General features: G+C 50.5%; 1 protein-coding gene across 1 annotated transcript in view; it reads right to left on the bottom strand.

Moving 5' to 3' along the window:
• LOC134007294 (microtubule-associated protein 2-like) overlaps positions 1-12,643 on the bottom strand; it is a 15,267-nt gene continuing 2,624 nt past the window's right edge. Inside the window, exons 2-10 of the mRNA XM_062446646.1 lie at positions 12,409-12,615; positions 11,965-12,096; positions 11,111-11,160; positions 10,134-10,322; positions 8,944-9,061; positions 7,400-7,713; positions 2,109-2,190; positions 1,514-1,626; positions 1-1,192 (exon numbers count right to left, since the gene is read on the bottom strand). Of these exons, the coding sequence (XP_062302630.1) occupies positions 974-1,192; positions 1,514-1,626; positions 2,109-2,190; positions 7,400-7,713; positions 8,944-9,061; positions 10,134-10,322; positions 11,111-11,160; positions 11,965-12,096; positions 12,409-12,615 (1,424 nt within the window). The 3' untranslated portion in view covers positions 1-973. The remainder of the gene's footprint in view (positions 1,193-1,513; positions 1,627-2,108; positions 2,191-7,399; positions 7,714-8,943; positions 9,062-10,133; positions 10,323-11,110; positions 11,161-11,964; positions 12,097-12,408; positions 12,616-12,643) is intronic.

Below are 12,643 nucleotides of genomic sequence, written 5' to 3' on the forward strand. Positions count from 1 at the left end.
TTTGTGGGTGACATCGTTTTATTGGAAAGCTAGCATTTTAGCATTTTAGCCTTGGCATAGCGTAAGGATAGCGATGGTTGTCTTGTGTGTTCGACACCATGGAGACCATGGGGATGAATAAGAAAAGAAACAACAGTGAAAAAAGAACAGACAGACAGACAGTATTTAGTTTGACATTTTAACACCAGTAAACGATACACAGTACTTAAAACAAAACGCCTCAACAAGAAAACCAAGAAGACATTTCTGCTAATACACACATCACATCGGTCATCTTCTGCAGTTACAGATTGCGGTACTATAGATCAACGCTCTCTCTCCTGATGCATCTTAGCGTCTACAGTACCAAGACAGAGACTCATCACGTACAGTACCACGTGAAAGGAATGCGGTCGGGGGAACCCGGTTCCCCTGGGAGGGCTGGAAGGAACATTTGAAGCACTACAGAGTCCATCACAACACGACCAGCCGCCTCAGAGAAGCTAACAGATGGTGTGGGATAGAGGGTATGACGGGCCATGTCCACCCTGGCTACAACCCTGTTAGCTTTAGCATCGTTAGCTACATTGCTCGACCTGTCTCAGTATCTCAGTACACTGGCCATCAAGCAAAGGACAGATAGAATTGGACAAAAACACAAAGAAAAAAAAGTTTAAATATCAAGTGTGTGTGTGTGTGTGTGTGTGTGGGGGGGGGGGGGCTTATAGGAGCTGGGATGATGGGGCTCAGGAGGGAGAGGGCAGCTAGGGGGCAACTAGGGGAGGGAGGGGTAGAGAGGGGGGCAACTATGGGAGGGGAACAGCTAGGGGAGAGAGGGGTAGAGAGGGGGGCAACTAGGGGAGGGAGGGGGATAGCTAAGGAAAGGAGGGGGCATCCAGGGGAGTACAGGGGCAACAAGGACTCAGCAAGTGAAAGGGGGGGCAGCTAGCACAGAAGGGAGGCAGGTAATGGAGGAGGGGGCCAGCTAGCGGACTCATAAGCCCTGCTTGGCCAGGGCGGCGGTGACGTCCTGGGCCAGGGTGGAGAGGTGGGGGGAATCCATCAGGTTGATGCTGCCTGTGGACGACAGGTCGCCGAGGTGATGGGGGGAGGTGCCGCCCGTGCCCCCGGGGGAATGGGTGACCACGATCTCCGCCCCGTGGTCCACACGCGCCTTGGCCGTGTCCCGGAACGTCAGCTTGTGGCTCTCGATCTGAAAGCAGAGGCAGTGGGGTGAGGGTCTGTATGGCTGGGAGCACTCCTGGGAACGCCAGCCATCTGCTAAAGACAAGCAGGAAGATCCAGGAGAGGTGCTTGGTAAAGACCAAGGGGTGAAGGGTGTTGAGTTAAAAAAAATAATGGTGTTGTCATTGTATCATCATAATGTGTGTACTACCCAATTGGTTTGTTTTACAAACCAATTATCCAAGAATCAATGAATACATTAAGAAGTCAATAATTGATTAATTGATCAACCAACCAATCAACCAATCAACTAACCAATCAACCAATCAACCATCAGCGAGCATCTCACCATGATGTTGCCTCCACCAGGGGTGTGGGCGGTGTTATCCAGGGAGCCCACCTTGGCCTGAGCCTTATCTTTAAAGTCCAGCTTCACGTTGTCGATACGTATGTTCCCGCCCCCTGTGGTCATCCGCACAGGAAGCAGGACCACGAGAAAACCAAATATCAACATCTCATGAGAGTGGTCCTACAAAAACTTGTAAAAGTGCAATGAAACTCATGGTGTTAAATTAACACTTAAGCAATTAACAGTTGCTGTGTGTATACAGTATGTTGAAGTATTCAGATGCTGTGTGTATACAGTATGTATTCAGAGGATGACAGAGAGATGCTGATCTTACGAGGAGATTGCACACAGTGTACATAGGGAACCAAACCTTGTCGAGATTTCTGTCTACGTCACCTAACACACATTTACACATTTAGTCATTTAGCACACGCTCTTATCCAGAGCGACTTACAGTAAGTACAGGGACATTCCCCCCCAAGGCAAGTAGGGTGAAGTGCCTTGCCCAAAGACACAACGTCATTTTTGGGAATCGAACCGGCAACCTTCTGATTACTAGCCCGATTCCCTAACCGCTCAGCCACCTGACACCTACCTGGCCGGTGACGGATGTTGGACATCGATCCACATTTTGCGGTGATGTGGCTCAGGTCGATCTTCTTGGTCTGAATCTGGATCTGTGAGGAGAAGGGCGTTAGAGGGGTCAGGTGCTGTGAGGAGAGGGGCGTTAGAGGGGTCAGGTGCTGTGAGGACGGGGTCAGTCGACGAGTGTCCATGTGGCGTGCTACTGCTTCATAGGAAGATAAGCTGAATTCTCTGCAGCTCTGATGTATTTCAGAGAGCCTGTCGTGATTTATCACTTAATCTACTCCGCTGTTTAGCAGTTTAACTGTCAGCTGTGGAGAACTAGGAAGGTACAGATCTGTAAAAGCAACAGCAGGATCATAGACTGAGCAAATGTCAGAATCGCTGCTGATGAAACGACATGGGAATCTAGTCAGTAGTAGGACCCATGATAGTTTGACAGGCTTGACAGAACAGTAAGTCATCTGGAGATAATCACATATAATAATACTTATAATACAAAACAAAATTATATAATAGGGTACTGTAAATCAAGGCCCAATAGAGCCTCTTCAGGCTTCTGTGGATGAAAAATGTTTGTTAGTTAGGGCTGCAACACAGAACAGAAAACGCACAAACACAGACAAACGGAAGGGTGTGTTTCCAGGAGAGGGATACTGGGTTACAGTTTCTACAGCGTGAAGTAGCAGGCAGACTCATTAACACAGACACCACAGACACTTAGTGATAGATTTAAAGTTTTAAAATCAGAATGTCGTTTATCTTCACCTCAACAGTGATGGGGTGAGGAAAGAAACGCTGTTTAGCTGTGAAAACCTTTCATGCAGAAAAAGAGGTTCTGAAACTGTAGAATAGTTACTATGACGCAGCTGTGATTTGTGCCGTAGCCAAACAGAACAACATTTTATCTAGGAGACGGACCTAGTACACTGCTGACCCCCCACCCCCACACACACACACTTCAGCTAAGGCACAAAACACAGCCAGAGAAACACCGATGTGGCCTGATCCCAGATGTCACTGTAACTCCCCACAACACAGTCCATGCCCCCTACTGGCCAGTTAGTGAGTATGCAAGTGTTGGTGGAGAAGTTGTGTGTGTGTGTGGGTGGGCAGGTGTGTGAGAGAGCGTGTGTGGGCAGCTGGGTGTGTGTGAGAGAGTACGTGTGTGGGGGGAAGGTGCGTGCATGCGTGCGTGCATGCGCGTGTGTGTGAGGGGATACTGCAGAAACACTCACATTTCCCCCGCCCGCTGCGTGCTGGACTTTGTCCAGAGAGCCACATTTAGACTGGACATGGCTGAAGTCCAGCCTAACACTGGGAATAAACACCTGAGGAGGACACACAGCACACCGCCGTCACACACACATCCACACACACACACACACCATCCACACGCACATCCACACACCCACACACCACCCTCACACACATCCACACACCCACACACCCACACACCATCCTCACACACATCCACACACCCACACACCATCCTCACACACACCCACACACCCACACACCATCCTCACACACATCCACACACACATCCACACTGACGTCACACACATCCACACGCCCACACACCATCCTCACACACACCCACACACCCACACACCATCCTCACACACATCCACACACACATCCACACTGACGTCACACACATCCACACGCCCACACACCATCCTCACACACACACCCACACACCATCCTTACACACATCCACACACACATCCACACACACATCCACAAGGCCCCAGGTTGAGGCTGAGCACTGTGTGTGCTGCACATTCCTAATGACTGCTGTAGCCAGCTGGCACCGGATGTCCACGAGTTAACGTTATTATGAGGTCTTTCTCTGGTGTTCGCCCTGCTGAGGAGAATCATCAACACAAACACTACATATCCCAGGATGCTGTTCAGCACTCAGATGGTGCAGGATAGCAGGGATACAGAAACGTGTCCTGAGAGCACGGGGACTGGATGATGAGCTGGGAGAATTGCAGGGAAGCAGAAGAAAGGATTGTGGGGAAAAATGGGAGAGAGAGCGAGCGAGAGAGAGAAAGCAGTACATACGTTGCCCCCACGAGGAGAGTGTCTCAGGTTATCCTTGGAGCCGCACTTTGACTGAATATGACTGAAGTCCACCTTCTGGTTTAAAATCTGAATCTAAAAAAATCAAACATGAAAAATATATGCCTCCATCTTAAAGTGTGGGAGTCAGAATCCACAAAAATGTCAATGTGTTTTTTACATTTTAGTGTGTGTGTGTGTTATACATTAGTATGGAAGCAAATCAGTGACATAATGTTTTGAATTTTAAAAGGCACTGAATACTTAATATTGAAATGTAATACAACCAAATGTGTTGGTTTTTAATTCACTTCTTTAAAATTGGAATATGAATTTATTTCAATGTAAAAAAAAAATCTGATTAAACAATTCAAGGTTCAGAAATTCAGGTTGCTGAAATTCAAACGGTAAAATTCAGATCGCAAAAATTCAATAAACAAAAATTCAAGGTTCAGAAATTCAAGCTGTTCAAATTCGAATGGTGAAATTCAAATCCAAAAAATTCGACCCGAAAGAAATCGACCAGAAAAAAATTGATCCGTAAAATCTGGAGGCGAAAAATTCAGTGGTGGAAATTTTCTGTTCGAATTTAAGCTACCTGAATTTCCAAACCTTAAATTTTTTGATCAGATAAAAAAATACAATAATTCTAAACGAAATATTAAGTTATATTACATTTCAATATTGAGTATTCAATGCCATTTAAAATTCAAAACATGATGTTACTGATTTGCTTCCATACATTAAACATTAGTGTGTGTTTACAAGGCATGCCGTTCTGTACAGTGTGTTAACAGAAATGCAGACTGATTGGTGATCTGTGTTGTGTGTGAAACAAACAGGGAAAAATCTGAGCTTGATGCAAGATGGATGCGGAGGAATGGAGGATGACTATGAATGAAACAAATAGGAGTGTATCTCTCCGTACAGAGATCGTAGCAGACCAGCCTCACACACACAAACACGCTGGTGTGCATATGTTTTCCAGCTGGTATGGCAGAAATGTCTACAAGGTCAATCAAAGACAAACTACCAGAGGTAACAAAAAAGGTAAAAGCGAAGACAAAAATCCCTCAAAAACATGACTCACTGCACGGCACTGGACCAACCAAACCGGTCCAGCAGGTTTGTTTTATGATAATAATGTAATATGTTAATTTGGCGGATGCTCCTGAATGAGATGCTGGGGGGGAGGGGATTCAATGACAGTCACAATGATCACTGTGCTTTGCCCCCCCCTCCCCCCCTTGCTCAAGCCAAAACCATATTGCAAAATAAGCTAAAACAGCTATGATCCCATTAATATTGCAGTGTGTGTGTGTGTGTGGGTGCAGCTATGATCCCATTGATATTGCAGTGTGTGTGTGTGTGTGTGTGTGTGTGTGTGTGTGTGTGTGTGTGTGTGTGCAGTCCGGGCTACTGTTTCTCCCTCTGAGCTTTGCTTCCACTGTGAAACCACAGCTCATTAAAACTCCCATTCTCCCATCTCCCAATCCTCTTCTGCTACTGACTCATACACATGTCTGTGAGTGTGTGTGTGTGTGTCTGTGAGTGTGTGTGTGTGTGTGCGTGTGTGTGTCTGTGAGTGTGTGTGTGTGTGTGTGCGTGTGTGTCTGTGAGTGTGTGTGTGTGTGTCTGTGAGTGTCTGTGAGTGTGTGTGTGTGTGTGTGTGTCTGTGAGTGTGTGTGTGTGTGTGTGTGTCTGTGAGTGTGTGTGTGTGTGTCTGTGAGTGTGTGTGTGTGTCTGTAAGTGTGTGTGTGTGTGTGTGTGTCTGTGAGTGTCTGTGAGTGTGTGTGTGTGTCTGTGAGTGTGTGTGTGTGTGTGTCTGTGAGTGTGTGTGTGTGTGTCTGTGAGTGTGTGTGTGTCTGTGACTGTGTGTGTGTGTGTCTGTGTGTGTGTCTGTGAGTGTGTGTGTGTGTGTGTCTGTGAGTGTGTGTGTGTGTGTCTGTGAGTGTCTGTGAGTGTGTGTGTGTGTCTGTGAGTGTGTGTGTGTGTGTGTGTAGGGTGTACGTGCGCGCGCGCATGTATTTGTGTGTGTTCAGAATGATGAATCCCCTGCTTTCACAGCTAGCAGAGGCTGGTCATGGTGGGGCATGATGAAGAACAGCAGATATGGAGCGCTGGCTGGATGTGCCGGCTAATATTCTCACCCTGTTAGAATAAGACAAAGCTGGGATGCTGTCTGAATGAGAGCAGCGACTGTGGCCAATTCTGTCTGGCTGAGATAGAAACAGTAGGAGATGGTGGAGCGGGCTGAGTCACCATCGCTCCAGGCTGAGACGACTTCACACCCCACACAGGCTTTGCTAAAAACTCCACGTTGACCCAACTTAACGGTATAATTTCCGTTGTTCGTGTAACATGTGTGTCAATTTTCCGTCATGTTATTGTTAAAACTGCGTTGCGAAGACATTCCTGAAATCTATGTGGTGACGTGGACACTGGAAGACAGACAGAGAGATAGACAGACAGAGAGGAGGGGGGTGGAGAGAGGACAGGGTAAGGATGTTTTCCCAGACTGATGGTGACGACAGCAGACAGAGAGGAGGAGGATGGAGAGTCAACCGCAGAAGAGAAGCTCAGAGAGAAACAGAAATAGAAAGAGAGAGAAAGAGAGGGAGGGATAGAGAGAGGGATGGACAGATAGAAAAAGGGATAACGAGAGACACGGAGATGGAGTGACAGAGAGAGAAAGAGGGATAGAGAGAGGGAGTATGAATTTGTGCATGTGTGTGTGTAGGTTATTAAACAGGGAGAATGTCAGAGTGACTAAGAGGGAAAGAGAGAAAAAGAGAGCATGTGGGAGAGGGAAAAAAGAGTGAGAGAATAATCTGTGAGAGAGAGAGAAAGAGAGAGAAAGAGAGAAAGAGAGAAAGAGAGAAAGAGAGAAAGAGAGAAAGAGAGAAAGAGAAAGAGAGAGAAAGAGAGAGAAAGAAACAGAGAAAGAGAGAATGAGAGAAAGAGAGAAAGAGAGAGAGAGAGAAAGAGATAATGAGAGAGAGAAAGAGAGAAAAAGTGAGAGAAAGAGAAAGAAAGATAGAAAGAGAGAAAGAGAGAAAGAGAGAAAGAGAGAAAGAGAGAAAGAGAGAGAAAGAGATAAAGACAGAGAGAAACAGAGAAAGAGTGAGAGAAAGAGAAAGAGAAAGCAAGAGAGAAAGAAAGAAAGAGAAAAAGAGAGAACTGAAGCTAGATATTCATCTCTACCATTCCACCCCCCCGTGTGGTCTTTACCTGGCCTCCTTTGGGCTGGTACTTCATGTTGTCTGTGGACCCGATCTTGGACTTGACGTTGGTCAGGTCGGGCAGGGGCTGGTTGAGCACGCGCAGCTGCTTAGGGGTGGTGGAGGGGGACTTGGGCGGGGTGCGGATCACCGCCACCTTCTTCTCCTGGGACAGCAGGCTGAGGGTCTTGGGTGTGTGGCTCCCAGGGGTGCGTGAGCCGGGCGTGCGGCAGGAGTAGCTGGGCGGCGTGCCGGGCGTGACGGCGGTGGAGCCCGGGGTGGACGTGCCGCTGCGGGCCGAACGGGACCGGGCCGTGTCCGTGCCTGGCGGGGACGCGGGGGGGGGGGGGTGGGGGGAGTTAGACAGAGGTCAGATGGAGGTCATGCGGAGGTCAGACAGAGGTCACAGGGAGGTGACGTACAGGTGAGAAGGGAGTGAGAAACAGAACTAGACGGACTCAGACTTGATGAGGACACACGTCAGCCCTGCTGACCAACACCACGAGAGCCCGAGGAGCGCTCACCATGCCAACCACTGGCCTGTTGCCGGGAGATCGCACAAACAAGATGGCCGACTGACAGAGCATGCGCGGGGGGGGGGGGGGGGGGAGGATGGTGTCTTTACCTGCCACACCAGGTGCACGTCCAGGACGGCTCTCTGCTCTGGGCTCTGTACGGATCGCTACGGGGGGGAGTCATCAGGGGGGAGGGGGTTAGGGGGAGGGGAGCGAGGAGGAGAAGGGGAAGGAGAGGGGGGAGGAGAGGGGGGAGGAGGTTAGGGGGAGGAGAGGGGGAAGGAGGTTAGGGGGAGGGGAGCGAGGAGGAGAAGGGGAAGGAGAGGGGGGAGGAGGTTAGGGGGAGGGGAGCGAGGAGGAGAAGGGGAAGGAGAGGGGGGAGGAGGTTAGGGGGAGGGGAGCGAGGAGGAGAAGGAGAGGGGGGAGGAGGTTAGGGGGAGGGGAGCGAGGAGGAGAAGGGGAAGGAGAGGGGGGAGGAGGTTAGGGGGAGGGAAGTTAGGAGGAGAAGGGGAAGGAGAGGGGGGAGGGGGTTAGGGGGAGGGGAGCGAGGAGGAGAAGGGGAAGGAGAGGGGGGAGGAGGTTAGGGGGAGGGAAGTTAGGAGGAGAAGGGGAAGGAGAGGGGGGAGGAGGTTAGGGGGAGGGGAGCGAGGAGGAGAAGGGGAAGGAGAGGGGGGAGGAGGTTAGGGGGAGGGGAGCGAGGAGAGGGGGAAGGAGAGGGGGGAGGAGGGTGATGTGTGCACAATAGGATTGTCATGTCCGGAAAATAGGTAGAAATCCCAGACTTAGATACAGAGTTATTAGTGTTAGGCATTATGTCAGGTCACAGTAGGCGAGTGTATCCCATGGTTACTAGAATGAGCCAGAAACATCGAGAGACTTAAAGCAAGAAAACCACTGATAATAAATGAGAGAGAGATAGAGATAAAAAAAAGAGAGGGTGCGTGCTTGCATGTATGAGTGCGTGCACATGCGTTTGTGTATGGATGCATGTGTGTGTGAGAATGTGCGTGTGTGTGTGTGTGGGTAAGGCTGCTCTTACAGGTTGGTCTGCGGGGGGCGCTGGAGTCGTCAGGCTCTGCAGGGGGGGGTCTACGGGTCAGGGAGTGGGCCGGCCGGGGCAGAGACGACCTCTTCTCTGGGCTCCGATAGGTGCCCTCCTGCAACACACACACACACACACACACGCACACACAAACACAACAGAGAAATCAAGGCCAATATGATACTGACTGTAGATTTGGGGATGAGGACACTGGGACAGTTCTGAATGTGCTCTGGACGTATTTGCTCAGATACATTTCCATACTGGGTTCCTAGTGATAAGTGAACTAGAGGGCATGTTGTTGTATGTGTGTTCTTCTATTCTATCCAGAGGTGTCGAACTTCAGGTTCAGAAAGTCAAGACCCACCTATATGCAGTCAGACAGCTAGTGTCACCAGCCTAACCCTAACCCTAAGAACTCTGCTAGGTACAGACCAGCAGGTCCTGTAGCTGCCCTTACAAAGTACATACAGTTGGTATGCACACAATTGAGATATACTATATAGTTATAATACATAGTCATATACCCACACCTTGATCTTGTGCAGACATGTTCGGATTGGCCTGCTAGAGTACCCTTGTTTCCGCCAAAATCTTCAGGATGTAACAGGACATCCTGGTATTTTATTTTGTGCCCTGAGACACTAAATATTTTCCTGGCATGAAAAATAGCCTGGTAGTCTGGGTCTCCCCTGGTAGTCTGGGTCTTCCCTGGTAGTCTGGGTCTCCCCTGGTAGTCTGGGTCTTCCCTGGTAGTCTGGGTCTTCCCTGGTATTCTGGGTCTCCCCTGGTAGTCTGGGTCTTCCCTGGTAGTCTGGGTCTCCCCTGGTAGTCTGGGTCTTCCCTGGTAGTCTGGGTCTTCCCTGGTAGTCTGGGTCTTCCCTGGTAGTCTGGGTCTTCCCTGGTATTCTGGGTCTTCCTTGGTAGTCTGGGTCTTCCCTGGTCATCTGGGTCTTCCCTGGTATTCTGGGTCTTCCCTGGTAGTCTGGGTCTTCCCTGGTATTCTGGGTCTCCCCTGGTAGTCTGGGTCTTCCCTGGTAGTCTGGGTCTTCCCTGGTCATCTGGGTCTTCCCTGGTATTCTGGGTCTTCCCTGGTAGTCTGGGTCTTCCCTGGTAGTCTGGGTCTTCCCTGGTAGTCTGGGTCTGAAGCTGAACTTCCACACCTGCTGCTTCTGCCTCTGCCTTACCTTCTCCCCCCGCCTCTGCAGGGAGGGGGACTGGCGGGAACATGCGGAGGAGGGCCGGGGCCCAAGCGCCTCCTTCACAGCTAGAGGGCAGCGCTTAGAGAGGCTACAGGCAGAGCCGGGGCGGGGGGGGAGGGCGGCCACCCCCCTGCGCTGGCAGGCCATCTTTAAGAGCAGGGCTCGGGTTGGGCTCTGGAGGCCCACGAGGGCAGGGGAGGTAGGGGGGTAGGAGGGTAGGAGGGCAGGGTGGGAGGGGGGTAGGGGGTTAGGGGGGTAGGAAGCAGGGTGGGAGGGGGGTAGGGGGTTAGGGGGGTAGGAAGCAGGGTGGGAGGGGGGTAGGGGGTTAGGGGGGTAGGAAGCAGGGTGGGAGGGGGGTAGGGGGTTAGGGGGGTAGGAAGCAGGGTGGGAGGGGGGTAGGGGGTTAGGGGGGTAGGAAGCAGGGTGGGAGGGGGTAGGGGGTTAGGGGGGTAGGAAGCAGGGTGGGAGGGGGGTAGGGGGTTAGGGGGGTAGGAAGCAGGGTGGGAGGGGGGTAGGGGGTTAGGGGGGTAGGAAGCAGGGTGGTAGGTGGGCGGGGGACAGGGTGGGCCGGAGAGACAGACAGATGGGCATGGGTATGGATGGAAGGACAGACAGATAGACATGAGAAAGAAACGGTAAAAAAAAGGTGAAAGACAGTGAAACAGGACAGACGTCATGAGATGATGAAGGATTAAACAAGCTACGGGCATCTCTGTTCCTCCATGACGGGAGGGAACGGCCAAAGTGGGAGTTGTAGAAATAACCAAAACAGGTGAATAAATGAATCAACAAATCGAAGAGAGCTAAACCAGGAACACGGTATGGGAAAAGCGGATCATGACAAGGTACATTTAGTAGGAGATGATTGGACCAGAGCAGGGAGGCGAGCATGTTAAGCTTGAACAGGCTGGGGAGGGCAACACACAGCTAACACACATAGAGGGGGGTACAGAGGTACTCACAGAGGTCCTGTTCCTTGGCTGGTGGGCCACACTAAGAGGCTGCCTGCCTTCTGGGGACAGAGGGAGAGGAAATGTCACAAGTGGCCAGAAGGGGGAGCTGTCAGCGAGGAAAGACACACACACACACACACCTATCAGTAGCAATGAGCGGTCGCAACAGCAGCATGAAGCACTTGAATTCTTTACAGTTTTCCATCCAGAAGCAAAGACCCTTTCAGGAAGGATGTGTGTAGGAACTGACTACTTCCAGTGAATATAGAGCAGTTTACACCACTGAACACCCACCCAAACACATCTGTGGCCTGTTCCATAAAGCGAGTTCACCGACTAATCCAGGTTTATGTCACTTACTTTCCTTGACACAAGCCTGGCGTAAACTCCATTCATGGAACAGGCCACATGACTCGAATTGAAAATCTTGCGTGAGCATTTTTATCGTGGACTTTTGTTTTGGTTCCTGACCACACTCTCATTCGTAAATCGAGTCAGATCAGAAGCCAGACAGCCACTACACACAGGAGCAAGCCAGGGGGCAGCTCACCAAACACAACCAGAGCAGCGCACGGGCCTCACTGACACAGCACCGGCTACAAACACAGAGCTCTCCAGCTGGGATGAACTGAAACAAAAATAAAAACAAGAATCCATTGCAAAAACATGGACGACAATCAAAGGAAAATAAAAACATGAAGTTCAAACCACACGTAAAAAGGGAAAACCATGTCGGTACATATGGGCAAAACAAAAGACAAAATGACCAAAGCAGCCATCCGTCTCCAGGCCCGTGAGGTTAGCCAGCTGTTGCACACAGACAGCCCCCAGCAGGTGTCAGTGCCCCGGTACCGGGTGATCACCTGGGGTCTTGCGTTTAGCGGAGGCGTGGTGCGGACCAGTTCTAGGCTGTCTCGCTGCAGTTCTGACCACGCCTCTCCGCGATGGAGAGTGACACAGGAGTGCCTTACAGTGCTCCACCCTCTTTATACCCACTAGTACAGAGGAGAGAGAGGGTTACACAAGGGTGGGGGGGTCAAAGGTCACAGGTTACATGGGCTATGCTAGAGAAAGGTTACTCAGTGGATACACAGAATTGACACCTCTTTGCTGCGAGGTTAGAAATAAAATGCAAGGGATCTAAGCATCATTTTGTTTGTGACAAATACTGTACACACAGCCTTTAACACCTGAATGATACATAATGTTGCTTTAAAAATCTGTCTATTGTGGTTACAGTGGTAGAGTGAAAAATACATTCATAGACGTCTTGAATGCAAGCACACTAGACACAGGAGGACGAGAACCTTTTCTCTTCCTGAGCTCTTCTCTGGGGTGAAAACCTGGATCTTTCCGTGTCGCCTTGTCCTCGGGAGCGCCGCTCCGACCCCTCCCCGGGCCCGAGGCTCGTTTGCTGGGCCTCGCTGTCTCAATCGAGGGGGTCCTGGTGGGACTCTTGTGGGGCGTTTCAGGCAGAGCTTCAATGAGCTCCGACATTATGCTCCTGTCCTCATCTGCAGCACACAGACAAGCACAGGAGGA

This window comes from Osmerus eperlanus, chromosome 21 (assembly GCF_963692335.1).
Source record: "Osmerus eperlanus chromosome 21, fOsmEpe2.1, whole genome shotgun sequence".
NCBI lineage: Eukaryota > Metazoa > Chordata > Actinopteri > Osmeriformes > Osmeridae > Osmerus > Osmerus eperlanus.